Here is a 25,647-nt window from a genome sequence, read left to right on the forward strand (position 1 = left end):
GCAATCCCATTTCGTTCTTAGCTTCAGATTTTAAAAATCCAGACTTCTTTACTAAGGAAGCTGTAAGTTTGTTTGCCCCCGTGGACTAGATATTAGACACAAGGCTGGGACTAGGGTGAGACAAGCAAGGCAAGGAAGGCGCCTCATTCCAGATGCTGAACCATAAGAAGGGGGTGCCTGGTTCTGGCCCTGGTTAGAGATACGGTAAGTCCTCATTTAACTTCGTTGATAGGTTCTTGGAAACTGTAGCCTTAAGTGAAACTACCATATACCCAAACCCGTTTTACCACAGACTAATCGATATGAACAAGAGTTAAGTTCCTACAGCGTATTTCTGGTCACAGAAACATCACCAAACTTCTAAATAAAGACCCCAAACACTTATAATATTAAACATTGAAATAAATGTGGACTAGACATACATTTAAGAAAGGTGAAGAAAAACACGAGAACACTTTTCCCACCCGCTTATTTCAGTTCAGGGTCGTGGGTGGCCAGAGCCTCTCCCGGCGGCTCAGGGCGCAAAGGGAGCACCCACCCTGGACAGAATGCCCTTCCATCACAAGGTGCATCACCCACATGCACGCTCACCCAGACTAGGACAAGTCAGACACCCCAGTGCACCTCACATGCCCATGTTTGGGATGTGGGAGGAAACCAGAGTTCCCAGAGAAAACTCACTCAGACATGGGGAGCACGTGGAAACTCCACACAGTCACCCTGCCAGGAATCGATTTATTTTTCTCATCGACGTTATAACTGATATTGAATGAAACAATGTTGTCCTGGGCTGCCACAGGCTGCTGAGTGCTGCCGCAGGCTACCATGTGCCGCTAGGAGCGGCCGGTGGCCAGCGTGAGTGGCCAGCAGCTCTCGCAGACAACTGGTGACCAACTACCTCAGCCGGGGGAACCACAAGGCTCATAATACCAGCATGGGTCAGGGAGCTAGGTCCTCCACAACTAGACTGAGAAACAATGGCTTGAACCTGAGTTGGAGGGGGGGAGGCGGAAGAAGAGGAAAAAAAAAAAAGGAACTTAAAAAAAATCGTAATACTCAATATAGACTGATAACAAAAGATAAATCCAAGTCATGTGTATGCATTTTTTTGGCACCCCCCAGTATTTTAGGATTTGCAGGCCACATGTGGTCTTTGTGAAAACCAAACTCTGTCATAGGAGAACAAAAGCAGCCAGAGGCGTTATGTAAATGAATGGGAATGGCTATATTCCAATACAACAGACATGGTCCTGGGTTTAACCTACAAATCCTAATTTGCCAGCCCCTGATCTAGAGTAGTAATCTATGAACTTTCTTGACTGTGCACCCCATCAGTAAAAAAAATGATTTAAATTGCATCCAAAAATTAGATGGATTGATGGATGGATAGAAAGATAAAGTGGACAGATGTATAATAAAGTAAATATAGCAAAATGTTAATTATAGACTAGAAGCAGTAAATACATGGATACTCACTGTACAGTCTTTTGATTATTCTGTTTGTTAGGAAATTTTTATAATTAAATGTTGGAAAAGAAGAAATGGATAGGCTCACACCTCCAAAATATACCTATTCATTTATAAATTATTACTATATAGTATATATTACAAAACAATTTTTACAGGATAAAAAATAAGGTCTAAAAGTAAGGAAGATGGCTGACCAAATTAATATATAAGCACAAATCATGAAATGTGCAACAAAGAAATGAACGGGGTGAATTATTTGAGTGAGCCCTTGGCTGTTGGCTTGGTTGAGACTTTATAAATCCTGAGAATAGGAGTCAAAGTTATTCAATCTCTCGGCATCTCTGTTCCCCATCTATACAAGGGCTCTTAAAAATTGGTGGGAGGAGGGCTGGCCCGGTGGCTTAGGCGGTTAAGGCTGCCGGTTCAATTCCCACATGGGCCAGTGGGCTCTCATCCACAAGGTTGCCAGTTCGATTCCTCGACTCCCACAAGGGATGGTGGGCTCCGCCCCCTGCAACTAAAATTGAACACGACCCCTTGCCGCTGAGCTCCCGGATGGCTCATCCTCTTCCCCTTCCCCAATAAAATCTTAAAAAAAAAAAAAAAATTGGTGGGAGGATCAAATGGAATAATGAATACCCTGACCTGTAAAGTGTTAGTCTAATATAAGGGCATTATCATTGTTCCTAGGCTTTCTCAACAGGTCACTGTCACTAATTAGATCTCAACAGCTCTGACCTCTACAATGTTAAATAAAGCCCTGAGATTCCAAAACATTTGGAATCTAGCATTTTGGAGCTGATAAGAACCGTAGAAGCCATCTAGTTTCATATTCTCATTTTACAGATGATCCACTTGACCTCCAGAAATGTTAATTGACTTGCCTGAAGTCACCCAATGTATTTGAGGCAAATCTGGACCACAAGTTGCATTACCCAACTCTCTTGGTGTAGCAAATTCCCTTCCCACACGTGACCTTCATAAGATCTGTGGGAAATACCTTGTCAACTCTCCATCCCATCTGTGCCTTCCTCTTCTTACCAGGCTCAGCCAGGTGCCTGGTGGAGAAAGCCAAGGATACTGCTGCTGCCCAGATGTGCTCTAACGACTGGCCAGCACTGACCCCTTAGTAAGGTGTGAGGCTGCCCCTCTCCAGGGGATGATTTGGCGACATGCATCAAGGACTTCAAAAATGTTAATACCCTTTGACCCATTAATTTCTACTTCTAGCAATTTCTCCTAAGAGAATAACCATATACACACAACCATTATATACAAGGATTATTTCTAGGATCAAGAATTACTCATATTTACATATCATGTTTCATTTGTAGGCTCAGAAGGGAAGTTACCTGAAGTGTCTCCAACAATAGGGCATTTTTTATATAATTGCTGAATCATTTATATAGGGTATAGTACAGACATTAATGTTTTTAGAAAGAATTAAACCTCAATGGGAAAATGTCCATGACACAATACCAATAAAGCAAAATGAAAAAAAAAAAGATATTCAGAACATCTGTTGTTGTTTTCTAAAAAGGTATGTATCTATGTAGCTATAGAATGGTTGTGGAGATAAATAAGATTATAAGAGGTTCTTGAAGATGTTGATAGCAGTTATCTCTCAGTGGTAGGATTAAGAAAAATTTACATTTTCTTTTTATATTTTTTTCCTAATTTTCCCTATTTATTCTGTGGTCATGTCCTACTTCTAAAACCTGGGTTGGGGGAATATATATATATATATATATATATATATATATATATATATTTATAAACATATATGTATATGTTTACATACATACATATGTATCATTATGTGTATTATACATTATAATATATATACATGTGATATATATAAAGAGGTATAAATGTCTATGTCTATAGATAGATATAGTTACATAGATACGCATTTTTAAGGGATATGTGAAAAACTCTGGCCATGAGAAGAATCTTCCTTCACCACCATTGGGAAGCCCCATAGAAGAAGAGTGAATAGCTTTTGGTTGCAGCCATTCACTGATAAAAATGCCTTTCTCTGAGGTAACTCCCTGTCCCAGTTTCTCATCTGTGTTTGCCCTCCAGTTTTCAGGAAAGTGGACTCTCTCTCAGAGGACATCTCCCTGGCCCAGGCCATTTATGACAAAAAGCTTGTGTCTGTGCAGGAAAATCTCCAGGGACTAGGTAAGTGTTCAGTGTCCAGATAGGCTAATGACTATGAAGGAAGACCAATATTAATTGGGGTGGGAAAAGGGTTCCCCCGCCAGGCCATGTGCTCTCTGTGCCATCGTGCCGTGGAGCAGGGCTGTCTTCACCAACCTTCTAGGCACAAGGGAAGGACAGCCATGGCTCCCTGCCTTCCTGTTCAGCTGGAAAACCATCCATTTAAAGAGGGCTGCTACCCTGCGATACATACAGGACTGGGGCCGGGGGTTCTGTGTGCGGTACCGATCTAGCCAGAGCCTACACGTAGAGAAGGAAGCCAAAGACGGTCCATTTTCCAGATATCCTCAAGTATCTGAAATTATTTTTAAGACCTTCCAAAGCCTCTCCATAAGTCAGCCCTTTCCTCATCACTGCTTTAAAGTGTGCACAATTCGTGACGCTCTTTATCTCTTGCTTTAAGGTACATTTTCATACCGAGAATGAGACAGAAGGAGACATAATAGAAGGGGTTAGAGGTGATTTGTTCTGATGGAAAGAGAAAGTCTTATTCTGCCACGAAGTAGCTGAGTGATATTTGGCAAGCCACTTCTCTGTGCCTCATTTCTCATCAGTCACAGGGGAAAAATCCCTACACTTTCTTCTCCACAAGTTTATTGTAAGGGGATCAAATAAGAAAACAAATATAAAAATCCTCGGAGAAATTTTAAAATAAAATATAAATGGGAGGTTCTTGACAACCTCAGAAAAGTTAAGCATATAGATATATTCTCCAGAATGTGGTGGTGGGATGGAGAAAATACCCTAAATCCTACATTTCAGGTCATAGTAAAGACATTGGATAAAAATAAGATTTCATAGAGATGGCAAGGTTTTTCCAAATGGGATTTCATGGTAGGACTCAGGAAAGGAAGAGGGATTGGGAAGCCACTTGCTCAATATACTCTGAAATAGTTAATTGAACAAAGCAGCCTTTGTCCCCAGATCCTTCAGCAACTCAAAATGTTGTTCATTTCTCCTGAAGATCCGAAAGTCCCAAACAACTGCTCTTTCTGCCATGAGGCTGGGCAGCTGGGGCAAGAGATCAGAAAACTGCAGGAGGAGCTGGAGGGAATTCAGAAGATGCTCCTGGCTCAGGAGGTTCAGCTGGACCAGACGTCCCAGACGCATGAACTGCTCTCCACCACTAGCAGTCAAATCTCCCAGGAAATGGGCAACTGTTCCTTCTCCATCCACCAGGTCAACCAGTCTCTGGGGCTCTTCCTGGCCCAGGTGAGAGGCTGGCAGGCCACCACAGCTGGCCTGGACCTCTCTCTGAAGGACCTCACCCAGGAGTGCTACGATGTCAAGGCTGCAGTGCACCAGATCAACTTCACCGTGGGGCAGACTTCAGAGTGGATCCATGGAATCCGGCGGAAGACGGACGAGGAGACCCTGACCCTCCAGAAGATTGTCACTGACTGGCAGAACTACACCCGGCTCTTCGGCAGCCTGCGCACCACCTCGGCCAAGACGGGAGAAGTGGTCAAGAACATCCAGGCAACCCTGGGGGCCTCGTCGCAGCGCATCAGCCAGAATTCCGAAAGCATGCATGACCTGGTGATGCAGGTGATGGGCTTGCAGCTGCAGTTGGACAACATCTCGTCCTTCCTGGACGACCACGAGGAGAACATGCACGACCTGCAGTACCACACCCGCTATGCCCAGAACCGCACGGTGGAGAGGTTCGAGACGCTGGAAGGACGTATGGCTTCCCACGAGATCGAGATCGGCACCATCTTCACCAACATCAATGCCACCGACAACCACGTCCACAGCATGCTCAAATACCTGGACGACGTGCGGCTCTCCTGCACGCTGGGTTTCCACACCCACGCCGAGGAGCTCTACTACCTGAACAAGTCCGTCTCCCTCATGCTGGGTACCACAGACCTGCTCCGGGAGCGGTTCAGCCTGCTCAGTGCCCGCCTGGACTTCAACGTCCGGAACCTGTCCATGATCGTGGAGGAGATGAAGGCTGTGGATACGCAGCATGGAGAAATCCTACGCAACGTCACCATCCTACGAGGTGAGAACAAGAACCAGGCCGGGCTGCTGCAAAGCTCCCAGAGGGCCTTGGTCATCTTGCCAGACCCAGAAGTACCTGGTGTCAGGCAAAAATCCTAGGGGGTTAATACAATCCTGTTGCAAATGCCTAGCACAACTGGCAGCTTTAACACACTTGCAAATCTCGTTTGTAAAGGTGTTCTGGCTCCTAACTTTGCCTGTCATACAAACCTGGATTTTTATACATTGATTTGTTTAGTTGGCTCCACAGAGAGAAATAGGCAGAACTTATCTTTTGGAAACTCTGTCTCCTCTTGTTTTCGCCCTTCCCACCCGTGCTCTCAACCATCTGGTCTTCAGATGCCCTTCATCCCCATGTTCTCTTCTCCTCCCCTCTGACCCCTGCATTAGTCAGGGTTCTTTAGAGAAAAAGAACCTATGGTGGGGGTGGAGAGAGGGAGGGAGGGAGGGGGAGAGAGAGAGAGAGAGAGAGAGAGAGAGAGAGAGAGAGAGAGAGAGAAAATATAAGGAATTAGCTCATATGATTATGTAAGCTGGCAAATCCAAAATCTGCACAGTCTATGTCCTGGAAGCTGCTGTAGAACCAGGAAGATATGATGTGTCAGTTTGACGGCCATCAGGCAGAAGTTTCTCTAACTTGGGGGAGAGTCAGCCTCTCATTCTATTCAGGCCTTCAATTGATTGGGTGGGGCCCACCCACATTGAGAGAGCAATCTGCTTTACTCAGTATTGATTTAAATGTTAATCTCATCCAGAAATACCCCTATAGACACACCCAGAATAATGTTTCACCAACTGTCTCGCCACCCCATGACCCAGTCAAGTTGACACATAAAATTAACCATCACAACTCCACCTGCCAAGTTGAAAGTCTTGGCACTCATACACATCGCCTTACATCATACTTAATCCTCAAATGAAGACAATAACAAATCCACCTCAGGTGCATGATGGGGCTCTCTGGTGTACAACCCAAAACACACTAACTCTTTCCCCGAAAGAGACGGTAAAGTCCTTCAGTGATGTTTGCTGTTCTCCTTGATATCGCATACCTTAAATACTATGATATAAAATTAACAATATCTAAATACTGTGATATAAAGTCAATACATTTTATGTTATGTTACGTGATATGGAGATAAAAGGAGGAAGAAACAAAGATATTATATCTTAATATATACATATTAATAACAATACGAAGGAAATACTCTTGACAGTTACGGTCCTCATTTCTGGAACTAGTCACATGTTCATAGCTGGTATTTATAACTAGCTTCTTCCACCACCCACTCCATATTCCCTTTGCCCTCAGCAAGCTCCTCAGCTGATTGTGATTCTTTCCCTGGTGCGGTGACTCAGATCTTCATTCGTGAAGGACCATTAGTGGTCCTCCCCGCATGGGGTGGTTGTAGTTTTCCATCGACCTTAATCACAGGGCATGGTAATACTACGAGTCCTAAGTGATCTCCTGTGGCCCAGACACACTCTTCCTTACCTCCATGGTGGGGTAGCAGTCCAATTTCTCCTTGGTGGTCAGGATCAATCACTCCCGTCATCACAGTGGTTTCTTTACCTGTTAATCCAGAGGCACGAGGAGCCCAGAGTGTCTGGGCAGGCGTCTTAACTTTCACTTCAATGGAACCATTGTTGTATCTCCTGGCGGAAACATTCCTCCCTTTGGAACTAAGATCTCTAAGCCAGCAAAGCATAAGGTTGTGGAAACAAAAAGAAAAACTTTTGCTAGTGGGTCACTAAGGATAACCATGAGTGGTGCCCCTCCCATTTGCACCCCTGAGCCCTGGACCCGTGAATCCTAGCTATCAGAGAAACGGCACCATGTATCGATGCTGACCGGAGCACATATGAGTACAGCCCTGAAAGTTATTGCCACCTAACTGGCACTGTAACTGAGTCTTCCAAAGGCCATTCCTCCCTTCCAACAAGCCAAGTGCTTCAGGATGGTGGGGAACATGGTGACACCTGTGAATCCCATGAGCATGGGCCCCGTTGCCCCACTGCGTTTGCTGGGAAGTGAGTTCTTTGGTCAGAAGCAATGCTGTGTGGAATCCCATGATGGTGGGTACCATCCATAAGGACATGGGTGGTATTTTTGGCAGAAGCATTGCATTAGAGAAGGCAGATGCATATCCAGACCAAGTGTCTCTTCCAGTAAAAAGAAAAGAAAAACACTGCTCCTTCCATGATGGATGTGGTCCAATGTAATCAACCTGCTGCCCCCAGGTAGCTGGCCGATCACCCTGGGGAAGGGTGCCGTATCAGGAATTCACTGTTGGCCTCTGCTGTTGGCAGGGTGGGCATTCAGCAGTGGCCGTAGCAAGGTCGGCCTTGGTGACCGGAAGTCTGTGTTGCTGAGAAAACTCATCACCTCCACCCCTGTCATCATGGCCACTTTGTTCATGAGCCCGGTGGATGATAGCATGGGGGGGCTGGGGGAAAAGGCTGACTGCGTGCACAGGACGGGTCATTCTCTCCCTGGGTTAGGAAAAGCCTCCTATGCTGAAGCCACCCTTTGGGGAACATTCACACAGGACACAAATATCTTCCCATTTTTTGCCTATTCAATTAGGACTATCCACACAGTGTCCAGATGTCCTTATAACCCGTTTTCCGATCACGTTCTTTCCAAGTCCCTGGCTGTCTAGCCAACCACTGGCCATCACCCATGAATTCGCAGGCAGCAAGTCCTCACTTAATGGCATCGATGGCTTCTTGGGAATTGTGACTTTCAGCAGCAAATCGATGCCTAACGAAATGAATGTTACCACAGGCTAATCGATAGAAATAAGAGTTAAGTGCCTACAAGGATTTCTGGTCACAAAAACATCACCAGACTTCTAAATAAAGACCCAAAGCACTTCTAATATTAAACATTGAAATAAATGTGAACTATACATACATTTTTAAAAGATGGATAAAAATAAGTAAGAGAATGATTTCCCCACCGCTTACTGCAGTTCACAGTCTCTGGTGGCCGCTCAGGACACCAGGTGGGACCCACCCTGGACAGGACGCCCTTCCATCATAGGGTGTGCTCAGACACACCCACAGTCACTCAGGCTGGGACCACTTAGACAACCCCCCCTCCCCCGCCCCGACGGGTGGGGCACAGGGGTCCCCTGGAATCAGTGTCTGTGCAGAGCCAGTGTGCAGGAGTGCCTGAAGGTTCTGAGTATTTCCTCTTCCCTAATGCGCAGTTACCCTGCTGAAAGGCCGTAGGTCCCTTTGGGGAAGGCTGGGAGAGAGAGGAACAGTATACATATTTGGTAGTGCACGGGAGTCCCTCCTGAAGGGGACCCAGCCTCCCTTTCATTCAAGGGGTCCTGGGTCTGTCTCTTGGCTCAAGTCTGAGGATTGATTGAGGGGCCATAGCTCTATTTTCGTGATTCAGATTAGACTTTGTTCACTTGACCTAGAGCTTTTCTGTTTATACAGAACAGGTAAGAATTTAGTGGGTTCCCTATCCATTTCCGTTCTAGGAACAACGCGATCAGCTAGCTGACACCCAAAGTCTGCGTGTCAGACTGTTCTGTTCGCTGCTTTGACTCCGCTGTCCGTTCAGAAACCATGCCCACCTGCCCTTTGGCAGTTGAGTGCCACCACTTGGTCCTGCCCCTCTCCCAGTATTCAATTACCCCATTGCATTTAGGTTTCCCAGTTCAGTGACTGCAATTCCCACTGTGAGGTCTGGCCTACAGAGAAGAGCGATCACAGCACCCTGCAAAGACGCCAGGGCTCTCCTCACAAATCTATTTCTCACCGTAAGGTGAAAGGCGTGTGCTCTGCACCTTCTCAGTGTGGGTGAGTAGGTCTCAAATGACAAATCCACTCTAACATTCCAGTCTTCCTAAGCCATTAATCCCTTCCTCTACATTAAAGCGAGGCAGGGCCAACATTTCTAACTCACTCTCTGTGGGTCTCCTTTTGGCCCACGTTTCAGCCAACTAACCAATCAAACTGTTAGAGCCCTTTCTAACTTCCCAAGATGTCATATTAGAGGCATATCCTCCTCCCTCTGTGCATGTCTGTCTCTGTGTCCAAAGTTCCCCTTTTTATAAAGACACCAGTCATACTGGATTTGGGGCCATCAGAATGATAGCATTTAAACTTGATTATCTCTGTAAAGACCCTATTTCCAAATAAGTTCATATTCTCAGGTACTGGGGGTTAGGACTTCAGCATATTAATTTTGAAAGGACACAATTCAACCCATAACAAACACCATTATCTTTTCATTCTAGTCCTTTGCAGCGATATTTCCAACAGTTTTTCTCCTAGAAAATGGTCCCCAAAATTCTTAATCAGGATTCCTTTTCACCAGGAATTTGTATGGCTATAACCGGGTTCCCTGGACCTTTCCCCAGGAAGTGTGTGTCTTTGTGGGAAGAATGTTCAACCTAAAAATATAGCAGCTCTTGGCTCTAGAGAATAGAATAAGTAGCCACTGAGATCTGGCAGTTCCAGAATGTATGGTTGACATTTGGCAGGGGGTACGGGGTGGTGACAAACATCTGGGCCTCATCATCCAGGAGGAAAGAGGGAGGTCCCCACTAACCCAGTCAGCTCTGTTCTCTCCGTGGAGCTCAGATTTGGAACTAATCTCTCTGATTCTCTTTAACCATTTAGTTTCAAACCTGTGTTGTCTTCATTTTATATCATTAAGTGTTTCTACTGCCACAGGCTAATTTTTTCTTTAGATTGATGATGTTTGAGGGGAGGACAGGGGCAGGTGGTGTGGATCTTATTTGCCTGTTGTCATATTTTTACAACAAAGCCAGGTACTGAGTATTTCCTTGGTTACTGAAACCTTCCCACAGTATTTCACCTAAAATACATATCTGTGTGACCTCTAGGAAACAGTGTTTCAGTGAAGGCCTTAGTGGATGGTTCTTATGGTTCATCATCTAGTAATTTTGTATCTTTGTTGCATTCAACCTAGGAACAAATGAAATATAAAGCTTCCCTGTGACAAAGCCCATTCACACACTTTGTTTCATTTTAGCCTCACATCTTTGTACAGTGGGCAAGGCAGGGGTTGGTGTCTCTATTTTACAGAGACTGGGAAGGGTTAAGGAATGAGCCCAAGGTCACACTATAATTTAAAATCCTGACTCCTTGGCATGGCTCTGAGATACATATATCTAGTGCCCAACCAGAAGAGGAGACGCTGACAGCATGAGCTTCAGATACCAAAAAAGCATTTCTGCCCAGTCATGCTTAGGTGTAGGGTGTGGGGCAGAGAGTGGAGAAGAAGGGAAAGATGGTATCAAAAGTATTGGCAAGGGAGCCGTTTGAGAACCTTGTTCTAGGTATAACAAACTATAGTCACCGGAATTTATATTTGCACCTATCCTAATGCAGCATTCTCATTGAAGGACCTCGTCTTAGCTGGAAAGTATGGTGGGACATCTGTTTGAGCTACATCTGACTCTTAGTTCAACCTCTGCACATTTGTGTACATATTGTTTATTGACCAACATTCCTCTTGGTGGTTAAATCATTGCATGTAAAATCTCTCACATCTGAGAGAAAATTTTAGGGAGAAAATGTACATGCCTTGCTCTAGGACCTTGTCACTCATTTATTTGTGCATAGACAGGTGTTGACAGGCTCTAATGTTGCAGCTGGCAATGAAGTCTCCCTGTGGCCGGAGCTGAGCTGTTCTCTAGAATAAACAGAGTGGGGACAGACAATGACCACAGCCGGTGTGGAAGGTGCCAAGTACTGATGGCAGGGCTGGGACTCAAACTGCATGGGAAAGGAGCCTGGCTTCTAACTTGCTCTGGGTCGTTAGGCAGAATCACTTAACTTTCCAGGCCTATTTTTTGTTTGTTTGTTTGTGTGGTTGGTTGTTTTTGTTTGTTTGCTGGTTTCATCTGTAAATGAAGGGATAAGACCAGCTGTTCTCTGAGACCTCTGCCAGCTCTGTGACCTCTGCCAGCTCTGTGATTAATTCTGAGCCTCCATTTGCTCAACAGAAAACCTGTGGTTTTCTTCCACAGTGGTTGTGCCTCTCAGAATAGTCTTGTCTTCCTACTCTGCAGGAGGATTTCTATGTCTACGCTAGGACTGTCTCTGGGGAATGAGAGACAGGAAACCATCCATCATGACTTAGTCGCTCAGTGACCTTGGCTGCTTTCAACACAGTTTCCTCATCCTCAGATAAGGATACTGATACCTGTCCTATCTGTATCCCATGGGGTAGTTGTATCAGTGTGAACAAGCTTTTGTAAACGATGAAAGGGTGTCCTAACGTAAAGGATGATTCTGAATCTCATTTGCTTGGTGGCGGGTTCCTTGTCCTACTCATCAAGTACGTAGCAGAATGCCTGGCCCTTGGAAGGTACTCAGGAAACGTCTGCTCAGTGAATATATACATGAAAGCGTGAACAAAGGGTTCGAAGCTGAGGTTGGGCAAGAAAGACGAGCTGTAGAGGAATCAAATCTGCAGTCGTATTCCACAAGCACCACCCTCCATCCTACGCTCACACCCAAAGTGTTCAGGTGTTTACATGGCAAAAAGGGGAAAACAGACTGTTACATTATTCTGTCGCTTAGGGCAGAGGAGCTTCCTGGGGATGTGGCAGTGGGGGAAATGCCTGCAGTGGAGGATCAGTAGGTTTGCTTGTTGTTGAGCAACAAAGGTGACTGATGAAAAAGAGGACCATGCAAGCTTCTGCTGGTGCCTGCAGGAGACCTCGCCATGACGCTTGGCCTGTTTCTCAGACGCCCTTCCTTCTAGGTGGCCCTGCCACTTTGTTAGCCTTGAACCCCAATGATGGTCTCCCCAGCACAAGACTGAATGAATGAAGCCAAATGCTCTGCTCAGTTTCTCTGCCCTGTGGTCCCAACAGCCAATGCACACATTGTTTCCTTTTCTCCTGAATCTAGACCCTGAACTCCGGCCCCAGTGAAGCTGCTGCTGAAAGCCCTATTCAGCCTGACACCTGAAGTCTGCTCTCTGGCTTCTCATCCTCTCTGCCCAAGCCCATTGCTAATCAACAAATGCCTTGAGAGGAAATGTAGCAAAGACTGTTAGGCTTACTTCCATGAGTCCCCCTTCTGCCTGGAATTTTGGCACTTAGTCTCTCTCCAAAGCCTTCAGAAAGGTGCCTTGGTATTTTATCTAATGATTCTGGTTGTACTTGGTGGGTTACTCTGTTACAAACTAGTCCACTGTAAGCAGAAGTAGAAGTCCATTCGCCATTTTTTCAAGGCTCCTCAGGTGACAATAGCCAGGATTGAGAGTCTCTGACCCAGGCCAATATTGTCATTGGACAGAGGGGAACAATGACTTACTCAGCCACCTAATATGCTAATACCAGAGCTGAGACTCGAACCCAGGTCCCCTGAAGTCCAGGCCAGTGTCTCGAGAGGCACCCCTTCTGTCTCTATGTCCTTCTATCCTTGTGAGCTGGCCTTTGCTTGGGGCTATGAGATGGACTGGGGCCCCTCCTCCCCATGCAGCGCCCCACCCCTGAGTGGGCAGTGTGGGTGCCCTGGGAGACTTGGTGCTTCTGCTCACCCCCACCCCCTCCCTGTTCCCAGTGCACACCAGGAGCAGACCACCTACTTGTCCCAGACATGCAGTCAGTTGTGGCTCTACCCTAACGGCCGGAATGGCCTAATTACAGCCTGTGGCTTCCTGAGTAATTACGCGCCTCCCCATGACTCCAGAGTATTCTGTTCCCCTCTCCCAACTCCACACCTCAGCCACTGCTGCTCAAGCTGCTTCCTTTGCCTGAACCGGCTCCCTACTGCTCAGAGCGGCACACAGCCCTCCCTTCCTTTGCCCTCTAGCTCTGGGCTGTGTGAGAGGCACCCTGTCCTGGAGAGCGCCTTGCTCAGCCTCTGCCCACTCGCCTCCCCCCTGGGCTAACCATTCCACTGCAGTTGTTGACTTCCTCCGCAGCCAGACCCAGGACCTGCCAGCTCTCCCCTCTCTGAGGGCGTGATTCATAGCTGGCCCAGGAGGCTGCGCTCACCTGAGGAGGGCAGTCTTTCTGGTTACCCCTTCCCTGCTCCCCTTGCTCTGGGCAGCAGCAGGGCAGGTGGCCCTGGCAGTGAGAGCACAGGGGTACTGGAGAAAGGGCTAGGAGCTCTGGCCACCGCGTAATGAGGGACATAGGCAGCAGGGTGGGGAGCAAGGAGCACGGATTCCAGAGCTTTTCAGGCCTGCGTGGGAATCCTCTCTCTGCCCCTTCCTGGCTGGTGATCTTGGGCAACTCTCTGCACCACGCTTTGTCATCTGTACAAGGGCCCACAATCTCTGTGCAGTGCTGGGCCCATTGGAGAGACTCAGGGGGCACATGTTCACTGCTCTCATCGCCCTTCCTTTCTCCAAGAGAAGGCAAGTCACAGAGGCCTTAGAGAGGGAGGCAGGGGCTGAAGATTGCAGGGCTGTCATAGGCGCACCGACGTGGTGCAGGCTTCATCCACCAGCTCATGACAGACAACAAGGGAAGCCACTGTCAGTAGTCCCGGAAGAAGCCACCCCACTTGATGTCCTCAGGGCGACTGGCTGGGACTTCTGTCTTGGTTCTCAGCGATGGGGTTAGTGGCCGTGGCTTGGTGGGGCTGTGGAGAGAGAAGTAACCCTTTCCTTGCTGTCCTCCTTCCACTCATGCTGGGGCTGCAGCTTCTGGGGGAATGAGGGGGACAGTGTGACCCAGGCTTCTGCACAAACCTTCACCCAGAGCATGTGGGCACCCAGCCTCCCCATCCAGGGAAGACACACTGAGAGCTACCCCAGAAAGAGGAGCTGAGAGGATGGTAGAGAGAAACAGAGAGAGGGCCTTTCTTCTCTGCCGTTCTCCCTCGCTGTTGGCATAGAAACCCTTAGAAATCCTTGCAGCCAGCTGTTGTGCCCTCTCAGGGGCCAGGGAGGAGATGGTGGCATGGGAAGGAATGAGGTCCTGGGAGAGAGTTAGGGGGCTCCAGCTGCACCTGGGGGTCGGGCAGGGCAGGGCGTCCTCATCGAGATGAGACTTCTCAGGCTTTTCCTGAGTCGAGGCTGGAGACGGGGATATGGAAGCCACAGAAGTGGTTGTAAGAAGAGAGAGTGATGAACCAGGGAGGTGGGGACAAGCCCTGGGAACCAGTTCTTGGAGCTGGCAGAGGCTGAGCCTACAATAACAGGCAGGCCGAGGAGCAGGGACACTGGCAGGAACAGGGGTGGCCGTGGAGCTACAGGGGCCCCAAGGAACTGTCGAGTGCAACTCTCAGTTATAGATGAGGGCCTGGGCGCAAATGGGCAGGGACTTGCCATCGTCCCCCCATGGGCCTCAGACTCCCGTCCACCTGCATGGCCTCCAGGGCCACTCCATCTCTGAATGGCTCAGCGTTTACCAGCCTCACTTGGCCCCGGAGCCAAGGGCAGAGGAATGAAGACAGACCTGTAGCTTTGCCAGTTCCCAGCCAGCCCTGCCAGGCTGGGGCGGGGGAGAGGGGACAGTCCTTGCTTGGGCATCTCCCTGTACCCATATTGTTCCATGTTGTTCTGGCCACCTTGTTGCGGGCAGGGCTCACTGTGGCTGAAGGGCAGATGCCGCCTCGGGCGGTTCACAGGCCAGGGCAGTGCCACTGCCAGCCTGATGCCAGAGTTCCAGCCTGTGCTGCTGGCAGGCCACATGAGCTGAGCCCACGCAGGGTCATATCTCCGTGGTGTGTGGGAGGTGGGCATGGCTGGGAGGTTTTTATTGGCCCCGGTGGGGCTGACTCCGTCTGGGCTCTGATTTCCAGTTTAGATCATAATAAAGGATGGCATCCACAGACACTCTGTTCCACTTAGAAACATTCCGGGAAGGAGACGAGATGGGGAAGAGCAGGGGAGGGGGGCGTGGGGGAGGGAAGGTGGCAGCAGGTGGCATCCGCCAGGATGAACAGCAGTGGTGTCTGCATCTGCCAGGGAGGGGGCCCTGACGCAGAACCGGATCGTGGCCAGTGGGAGGGCTCCCTGCTCTCAGCATACAGGATCCCTCCCCTCTGAGAGCCACCTGGGCTCTGGTTTCCGCTCGGGGACCCCTGGGGATATCACTTCACCTCTCTGGGCTTTGGTTGCCTCCTCTGTGAAATGAAGCAATTGGACTACCTCCGGCCCAGCTCAAACATTCTAGGATCCTCTTGCCAAGGGGATGATGTAACAGCAGAGTTCTCAGAGAGAGCTGACTGTGGGACTGGACTTCACGTCCCAGGCCAGCCCTGAGGCCCCCGGCCCCCAACACCCCGACCCAGTGATCCCTTGCTGAGACTGCCGCAGACAGACAGTCCCCAGCTGTGCCCTGGGCGCGTGGGGACTAAGGCTGTTCTCCGCAACTGCCCTCCTCACAAGGACAGGTGGTTCTCCTTCCTCAGTGCTCCTGGGCGTGCTGATGTGCCTTGGGCTGAGGGACAGCCACGCTCCGCTTATGTCCTCAGGGTTGGTACAGCTCTGAAAGGTGGTGCCTTGCAGGCCTACACAGCTAGAAGGATATTTAGGTTATCTGACCTCTGACCCCTTCACTATCTTCCAGGGCTTCCACAGTGTAGCAGGGTCCACCAGATAGGCACCGAGGGTTTGTTTGCTCGGTACTGTGACTTCTCTTTGTATATGCCAATTAAAAGATTCAGAAAACAATAGCCCAACAGCTCAGAGAAGAGGCTGGAGTGGTGAAGGTGGGCTTCCTGGAAGAGGTGCCCTTTCTCGGGGCTGTGGCTGTGACCACTCACTCACACCGGGAGGCATCTGCTTCTCATGCTTCACTTTCTTAGCCTTCTCCTCCGGGTCACCTGACTTCATTCTTGGTTCCAGATGCTTCCCAAGGCATGAGCGAAGCCTGGAGTTGGGACTGGGGAGTGGGGTGTGGCGGGAGTGAGTACAAGAAAGACACGGGGAGGTGTAGAAGGCCTCTGGAGCGGGACAGACCTGGACAGGCAAGCTTGGCCTCTCCCCAGAGGTGTCCAGCTCTCAGTCCCCACCATGAGTGCACGTGGGGAGCTATGGACAAGCCCTGAAGTCAGAATTCTGTGTGCCTACTGTGCAGCAGGCTATATGTTAGACATGTATAGGTGTCACCTCACAACCCGTGAATGTTCTCATCCCCACTTCACAGATGGTAAAGACGACTTAGAGAAGTCAAGTAACAGGCCTGAACTCCCAAAGCTTACAGTTGGCAGACCTGGGCTTTGCATCTGTCGAACTCTTGGGTGTCACAGGGCCCACTGCACTGCACCTACTTCATGAGAAAGCCTCATGAGATCCACCCCTCATGGACTGACCTCTCCCCTCTTCTCTCTAACCCTAGGTGCCCCCGGCCCTCCAGGACCAAGAGGACTCAAGGGAGATGTAGGCGTGAAAGGGCCAGTTGGTGGCAGAGGACCAAAAGGAGACGCTGGCAGCTTGGGCCCCCCAGGGCCTCAGGGTCCTCAGGGGCAGCCCGGGGATGCTGGACCTGTGGGAGAAAGGGGGCCAGTCGGCCTGCGAGGTTTCCCGGGACTCAAAGGCTCAAAGGGCAGCTTTGGAAGTGGAGGCCCGAGAGGACAGCCAGGCCCCAAAGGGGATGTGGGGCCCCCAGGGCCAGAGGGGCCCCCAGGGTCCCCAGGACCCTCAGGGCCTCAGGGAAAACCGGGAATTGCTGGAAAGACGGGTTCACAAGGTCAGCGGGGGCCCATGGGGCCTAAGGGTGAACCCGGGATCCAGGGTCCCCCTGGCCTGCCCGGGCCCCCAGGCCCACCAGGAAGCCAGAGCCGCTACTGAGCAGGGCCCCAGTCCCAGACACTGCCACACAGAATGCCGGGAAGGGGACTCAGGGCAGAGCGAGCCCACAGAAAGCTAACCTACAGACAGTTATGGTCTTTTGATTCTGAAGAGGGTTGCCCCGAGGCCTGCCCCTGCACCTTTGGGTTCTCCGGTACTGACTGTACCATAGAAAGTACACACACACACACACACACACACACACACACATGCATATGTGTGTGCACGCACACATGCATTTCCCTGCTGGCCAGGGGGACCAACTGGGTTTCCCTGGCTGGGCAGGAGGAGAGGGCAGAAGAAGAAACCCCCTCTCCAGTGACTGAGCCTGCCAGGGAGGTGGCTACCTCGGGAGGAAGGTCTTGAATCTGTCTCTGAATTGGTGACCAACTTCCGTCTTTTCAGCATCTTCACACCCTTACCAGCCAGCAGTTTTCTGGGGTTCCCAGCAGTTGAAGAGACCCAGGAAAACTTTTGCAGGAGATTATAATTCAAACTCTAGTAACAAGGTGGGTTTGGCAACCGCCAGACTCTCCCTGTAACTATGGGAGCAGAGCCCCAGGACCTGCCTGTCTCACAGAGAACAGAGAAATGCACCAGGGCCGTCATTCTCGAGCCCTGGGCACTGCGCCCAGGAGCACAGCAATTTTTTTTTTCACACCTCCAGAAAATTCCTTGCTTTATCCTTGCCTCCGCCTCTCAGGAGCATTCTAGAAGGAATCCAAACAGGAGTTTCACCTGCACAGGACACTCTCCGGGCCCTGGAGCATTCTGCCGAAGTGGTGTCCAGTCCCTGGAAGCTGGAGGAGGGCTGGCGGAGGCTGTGGCCACTGGGCTGCCTATGAAGCTGTCCCCCTTGATGTCCATGCCTGGGGTGGGCCCCTCTGCGATGGCTGTGGGAGGACTGGCCCCTGGTAACAGGGCAGCCCTCTCTCCTGCACTCATGTTCCCTCCTGCCCACAGCTGCTCGCTGACCTCACCCCACCTCGACCCAGAATGGCCTGAAGCCCCTCTGCATGAGTGGCACAACTGAAGGAGGAGGGAAGGGCCTGATTGTCCACAAGAGGCTCATTTGAACATCGCCCGTCGCCCGCCTCCAACTTCCCGTGCACCGTGGCAGAAAGGAGCCGAAGGACGTTCCCCCAGCAGGGAGAAGACCGCCCATAGGCTCGACTCACTGTGAAGTGGCCCTGCCTTTGTGTTCCAGCAGAGCCCGACCAAGCCTGCGGTGGGGCGTGGAGCTGTGGGCTCCCCAGCCTGACTCAGATACCAGCCCCTCTCCCCATTCCAGCCTCAATGCCACCTCCCTTCTCATGATAGATGTGCAACTGGTTTGCACTCTCACCCGTCCCACTGCCATGTAATTCTCCTGTCTACATATAATATCATGCAACATACTATTACTGACTCAGTAAAGAGCTGTTTCCAGGAAGGAGGTGTCTTCTGATCCTTTCTGCCCAACTGGGGCATGATGCCTCCAGGGGCTCCTCCTCACCTGGTTTTTGAAGAGGAATCAGTGGACAAGGGGTAACCTAGATACTCAGTCCCGCTGTGGAGTCTGGGCCTAAACCCCTAGCCCCTCACTCCGGAAACACTGAGCTCTGCTAGGAGTTCCCAGGGGTCCTCCTGGGACGACGGGGGTCTGAGGGAATGGCTGGCCCTTCCCAGCCATGAAGAGCAGGAACCCAGTGGGAAACAAGCTGAGCTTTATTAATCTGGCAACAGGGCCCTAGAGCTTTTTGACCAAAATGAGCCTGGAAAATAAGACAGACCTGGTCACCTGACTGATACCTCTTACTTCCTCCTTTTGTCTCTAAGACAAGGAGATAAAACAGAAAACAAGGAAGAGACACGCCAGACCTGCCCATGGTCCACAGGAAACAAAGGACCCCTGGGTCTCCTGTGAATCACCCAGCCTCCTCCAGGAAGCAGGAGTGCATGAGGGAGCCCTGCCCTCAGGGACCAGCTTTTAAGGAGTATGTCTTAGTCCCTTGGGGCTGCTATAACAATACCATAGATTGAGGGGCTTATAAACAACAGAAATTTATTTCGCATAGTTCTGGAGGCTGGAAGTCCAAGATCAAGGTGCTGGATCTTCCTGGCTTGCAGGTGGCTGCCTTCTTGCTATATGTTCACATGGTTGGGAGAAAGAGTTGTAGGGGGGAGAGAAAGGAGGGCTCTCTTCCCCCTCTTAGAAGGTCACAGTCCTGTTGGATTAGGGCTCCACCCTGATGACCTCATTTCACCTTTATTACCTCCTAAGACCCCGTCTCCAGATACAGTCACATGGGGGGTTAGGTCTTCAACATACGGACTTTGTGGGGACACGATTCAGTCCACAGACCCCGGCAGTGGTTGCCGTTCCATAAACATCAGCCATTATCATGATGGTCTTCAGTCTCCAGCTCCAGAGCTTCTTGAATCTCTGTCACCTCCCTCTGTAGAGGAGTGGCCAGGACTGGCACCCCCTGTACACCCCTGCTCCCTCATCCCCTGCATGGTTAGAGCCAGGACTGAGCTGGGAACCATCAGGCTCAACTGCTTTGCTTTTCAAGTGAGAAACCAAAAGCTGAGAGCAAGCTGAGGGGTTTACTGCCCATCCAGGACTAGAGCTCGGGTCTCTTGGTTCCTGATCAATGCAATTTCTCACGTTTGGTTTTGCTACAACTCCAGTTCCTGGGCCAGTTTGCCGTCGGATATGACGACTGGGCAGCTTCTGCTGCACATTCCCCAGAAAATACCCCCATGCCATCCCTCTCTGTCTCACCTCATCAAATAGCCCCTGGTACTAACGTGACCGTTCAGAATTACAGTACTAATGGGCCGTTATAGGTACTGCTGAAAATCCCAAAAGCCGACCACAGGAGTTGGCGGGGCAGGCAGTGAGAACCATAACGCTTGTAGTAAACACTGTGAGTCAGTATGTTGTTCTGTGCATAAACTCGGTGAAAAGGATCCAACTGCATCTGAGTGGGGAGATTGGGTGGGCTCCACGAGGGAGTCCCTCCATGGACCTGGAACCAGGGCAGGTCGTGCTTCTTCCCTGCTGGGCCCTTCATTTGTTGTGGGACTGAAGGCCCCTCTCTGACCTTCAGTTTCTTAATCAAGAAACGGAGAGGGGCCCGGTCGTGACTCCTTCTGGGAGTCATATGGAATGTTCCGGATTCCTCTGTCCTGCAGTTCTAACCAAGGGCTTTTTCTCCTGTCTGGCTTGGTGGCTTTCCTGGAACTTGCCAGGGCCAAGGCAGTAGGAGAGTCTGAACCCAGACTGAGAGGAGATGGCTGGTGGGATTGCAGTCACTGGATTAAAATCATGGCCTTTGCAGGTGGGGTGTTTTAATCCCAATCACATTTGCAAAGCCTTGAAAGAGCTCTTAGGCCTCCTTCTAAGGAAAGCCAGGGGGGCTTTCTGGAGGCCACAGGCCTGGAGCAAGTCCTTGAACAGCTCTAAAAACCCCAGGCCTCTCTACCATTCCTCCCAGCAGTGTCACTGCCCCTCCAGCCAGGATAGGACAGGGGGCTGGGCAGAGCCTCCAGGCTTTCCTCCAGCTTCTCTTCCCTAGCAGGCGCTGAGCTGGCAATGTCTGCTGCACCAGCCCTGGACATACCTGTCCAAACAGAGCCATGGGAGAGGACAGTAGAGAGCTGACAAACAGAGCCTGACCGCGCAGCACATTCCAGCAGGGCTGGGCTGAGCTGGGCTGGGCTGGGTTGGCAACGGGCTGCCTGGACACATACGCAGGTGGCCTGCCGAGCAGCCTCCTGGGGACTGCGGGATCTGCAAAAGCACAGGTCATTTGTTTTCCTTGCTTTCACCTGTCTAGTCCTTTTGTTTTCTTTTCAACACTTCAAAGCGCAGCGCTCTATGTTTGATGTGGTAGGAGGCATGCAAAGGTTGGTGCCGTGCTCTCAGCAAGGACAACTGCCCAGGAGACCATAAAAATGCAGACTGTCGGCCTCCACCCCAGACCCACGGCTTCAGAATCCCAGAGAGGGGGTGAGAGAAGAGGAGTGAGGGGGTGAATTCCCCAGGGAAGTCTGATTCCCCACATGTGTGAGAGACAAAGAAAGGAAAATATTATTTTTTGGATTTAAGTATTCTCTCATCTGATTCTCACAAACTAAATGTAATTTCATTTGATGGGTCAGAAAAGTAAAGCAATTCACTCAAGGCCACGTAGATGTTGCATGAATTTGAACCCAGGATGTACGGAAGCCAGCTGTCCTGAGCTACTTCTTACAGAATAGTGGGGTTGGGGATTCAGTGGAGCCTGTGTTTTGCACCTGAGAAAATCGAGATTTTCAGAAACTGACTTGCTTGAGGTCCCAGAGTAGGCTAGTGACAAGGCTGTAACAAGGCCCCAAACCTCTGGGCTGCCAGGCTTCCCACAGCCTGGCTGCCTTGACACTAAACATAACTAGGGATTAGCCAGAACAGTGCAGGAGTCAGAGGTAGAAGCATGCATCCCACCGTGAAAGCTGAAGGCTTTGAGAAAGAAGCCGCCTGCCGACCCTCAGCCAGGCTGCTCACCTCCCTATGGCCTTTTCCCTAAACGCAAGGTCTCCAAAATGGGTGCCCAACTACACCTTCCAGCGTGAGGAACAAACTATTAAATATTAAAATGTCTTCTTATGTTTCATCCATTTGAGGTCACACTTTGTTTTCAAATAATCAGATCTGACATGAAGTCAGCCAAAATGTTTGGAATGACCAAGAATCCGAATTGAAATTGAATTTCAATTTTCCTTAATGATAAACATCACGCTAAGGGCAATTATGCCTTGAGACATTAGTCAATAATAGAAATACAGAACGTAATTTATAAATAAATAAATTTACGTATATTAGGAGGATTAAAAATGATTTAAAAATTTTAATAATGGGGGGCGAGTGACCAAAATATTTAAACACCACTGCCCTAAGCCAACTCTGTTGTTTCTGACATTCTCTCTTGTGATAAAGCAGAACTCCCTCATACGGGAAGGGAGTAAAAAACCTCCACATGCTGATTTTACCCAGATTTGGAATCTGATGGTTCCTTTTTCTTCTGAACTCCCAGAACCTCTAAATGCCCCAGACGCCTGACCTCCCAAGTTTACAATGTGCAACTTGCTTGCTCCCCATCATCCATCATTGTCCTTATTTTAGCTTCACAGAGCTCCCTTCTTCCAGACATAGAAACTTTAAAAAACTTAATAGACAGTGTGGGGATCTCACTGAATTTGTTCACTCATTCAACAAATAGTTATTGAGCTGCAACTAGCTGCAGCATACCATATTCCGTAGAGGAGAGGTGAGCTCCAGAATCATTTTAGCTTCCTGCCCAGGAACATTTTTCAAATCACCTCACAAAGAAGTGGGGCCCAAACAGAGAGCAATGGTCTCACTGGGGGTAGGAATAGAGGTGGTAGGTTGAGGCTGCCAAGGCAACTAGAATCAGGTACCAGACAAGTCACTGGGTAGAAGGGAGGTGTGCAGAAAAGGAGCTCCCGAAATCTTCAGAGTTCCCTGGCGTGGTTGGCTCAAATGCGCAGGGTAAGAATCTGTGGATATCTGTGAGCTGACTCTAGATCCACAGCAACAAAGCCTAAAAACAACATCTTTCTTTCAATAGTTGATAGGATAAGTAAATATAAAAGTAGTAAGAACATAGGAGATTTGGACTATCAACCAATTTGACATCATGATGTGAGAAAAACACTTCATCCAACAAGAGGTGAACAGTCATTCTTTTCAAGGGCAGATAAGGCATTTACCAAGACAGAGCATAATGTGGGACATAAAAGAAGTATCAATAAATTCAAAAGCATTCAAGCCATATAGAATATATTCTCTGACCACATGGAATTAAATTAGAAACAAATACAGAAAGATATCTGTGAAATCTCCAAATAAATGGAAACTAAACAACACACTTGCAATTGCCCTTGAGTCAAAGAAAACCACAAGAGAAGTTAGAAAGTATTTTGAGCTTCATTAAAATGAGCTTCATTAAATACATAAAAATTTGTGTGATATAGCTAAAGTAATGCTTGGAGGGAAATTTATACTTACATTAGAAAAGGAAAAAAGCTCTCAAATCAATGATCTAAATTTCAACGTGCAAAAAAACTAGAAAAACAAGAGCAAATTAAATGCAAAATAAATGGAAGAAAAGAGATAATAAGAAATAAAAGAAAAAGAAAAAACAAAATATAGAGGAAAATTCATAAAACAAAATGCAGCTTCTTTGAGAAGATCAATAAATGAATGAGCCTCTAATCAGACTAATCAGAAATAAGAGACATAAATTACCACTACCAAGAACAAGAATGGGGCCATTATGACAGATCCTACAGACATAACAAAAATAATAAGGGCATATTATGAACAACTTTAAGCCAAAAAAGTCATCAACTTAGATGAAATGGACAAATCTCTTGAAAAACACAAACTACCACACCTCACTCAAGAAGAAATAGGTAATAATAAATGTGAATAGCTCTATGACTATTGAAGGAATGGATTTTAGTTAAAAAAAAACTTCCCACAAAGAAAACTCCAGACCCAGATTAGCTCACTGAAGAATTCTCCCAAACTTTTAAAGAAAAAAACAAACAAACAAATTCTACACGAACTCTTTCAGAAAATAGAAAAGGAGGGAACACTGCCATTCATTCTATGAGTCTAGCATTACCTTGAAAACAAAACTTGATACATATTATAGGAAAAGAAAGTCATTATAAGAAAAAGAAAACTGTAGGTTAATATCCTTAGAACACAGAAGCAAGATTTTGTAACAAAATTTTAGCAAATTGAAACCAACAATATATATAAGACAAATAATATATCATGAATGAGTTTTATCTCAGGATGCAAAGTTGTTTTACACTCAAAATCAATATAATTCACCATATTAATAGAAAATAAATCAATATGATCATCTCTATAGATGCAGAAAAAACATCTGAAAAAATGCAAAATTCGTTTGTAAAAAATCCTCACAGCACACTAGAAATAGAATGAACCTTTGTTAGTCTGATAAAGAACATCCTAAAAAAAGTAAATATATAAACCCTACCACTAAAAAATCATACTTAATGGTGAAAGTCTTAATATTTTCCCCTAAATCAGAAAAGAGGCAAACATGTATGCTTTTATCACTTTGAGTTAACCATGTATTTGTGAGACTAGCCAATGCAATAAAGCACATAAAAGAAAAAAGGAGGTATCCATATTGAAAAGGAAGAAGCAAAACTATTTTAAAAAACTACTAGAAGTAATGAGTGAACATACAAAGTTGCAGAACACAAGGTCAATGTGCAAATATCAGTTGTATTTCTATATGATAGCAAGGCACAATTAGAAATTGAAATAAGAAACAATAATACAATAGTATCAAAAACATGAAATAGTAATAAATTTGACAAAAATATGTGTAAGACCTGAAACTTAGAAAACTGAAAATTATAAAACATTGCTGTGAGAAATTAAGGAAGACCTAAATAAATATAGATACTGAAAATGTTCATGGATCAGAAGACTCAATATTGTTATGAGTTTTCCATATTGATATATAGATTCAATGTAATCTTAATAAAAATCCCATCAGGATTTTTTTTTTTAGAAATTGATCAGCTGATTTTAAAACTTGTTTGGAAATGCAAAGGACCTAGAAGAGCCAAAAGAATTTTTAAAAAGAAGAACAAAGTTGGAGGACTCACACTACACGACGTACAAAGCTATAGTAATCATAATAACATGGTATTAATGGAGATAAACTTAGCAATCAGTGGGACAGAATAGAGAGTTCAGAAATAGATCTACATATATATTGTCTATTGATTTTCAACAAGGGTGCCAAAGCAATTCAATGGAGAAAGAATAATCTTTACAACAAATGGTTCTAGGAAAACAGTATAATGATATATAATATATGAACTTTGACCCTTATCTCACTACATAAAAATTAACTCAAAATAGATTACAGACCTAAATGTAAAAGCTAAAACTATACAACTTCTAGAAAATGCAATAGAAGAAATTTTAGTGACAGTGAGTTTGGCAAAGATTTCTTCAATGTGATATTAAATGCACAAACATAGACTATAAAAGTCATTTTCATATAAACAAAGCCTAGCAAGTTCATCACCAGTACCTGCACACACACACACACAAAAAAAAAAAAAAAAAAAAGAAGTGTTAAGGAAAGATC

The 25,647-nt window shown here is 47.5% G+C and overlaps 1 protein-coding gene across 2 annotated transcripts in view; it reads left to right on the top strand.

Annotated features, from left to right (window-relative positions):
• Positions 1 to 18,884, top strand: part of SCARA3 (scavenger receptor class A member 3) — a 35,173-nt gene extending 16,289 nt beyond the window's left edge. For both annotated transcript variants that reach the window (XM_033134098.1, XM_033134099.1), the window contains exons 4-6: positions 3,556 to 3,654; positions 4,658 to 5,701; positions 17,001 to 18,884. In XM_033134098.1, the coding sequence (XP_032989989.1) occupies positions 3,556 to 3,654; positions 4,658 to 5,701; positions 17,001 to 17,452 (1,595 nt within the window). In that variant the 3' untranslated portion in view covers positions 17,453 to 18,884. The remainder of the gene's footprint in view (positions 1 to 3,555; positions 3,655 to 4,657; positions 5,702 to 17,000) is intronic.
• The last annotated feature ends 6,763 nt before the right edge of the window (positions 18,885 to 25,647 follow it).

Source organism: Rhinolophus ferrumequinum, chromosome 18, assembly GCF_004115265.2.
Source record: "Rhinolophus ferrumequinum isolate MPI-CBG mRhiFer1 chromosome 18, mRhiFer1_v1.p, whole genome shotgun sequence".
NCBI classification, from domain to species: Eukaryota; Metazoa; Chordata; class Mammalia; order Chiroptera; family Rhinolophidae; genus Rhinolophus; species Rhinolophus ferrumequinum.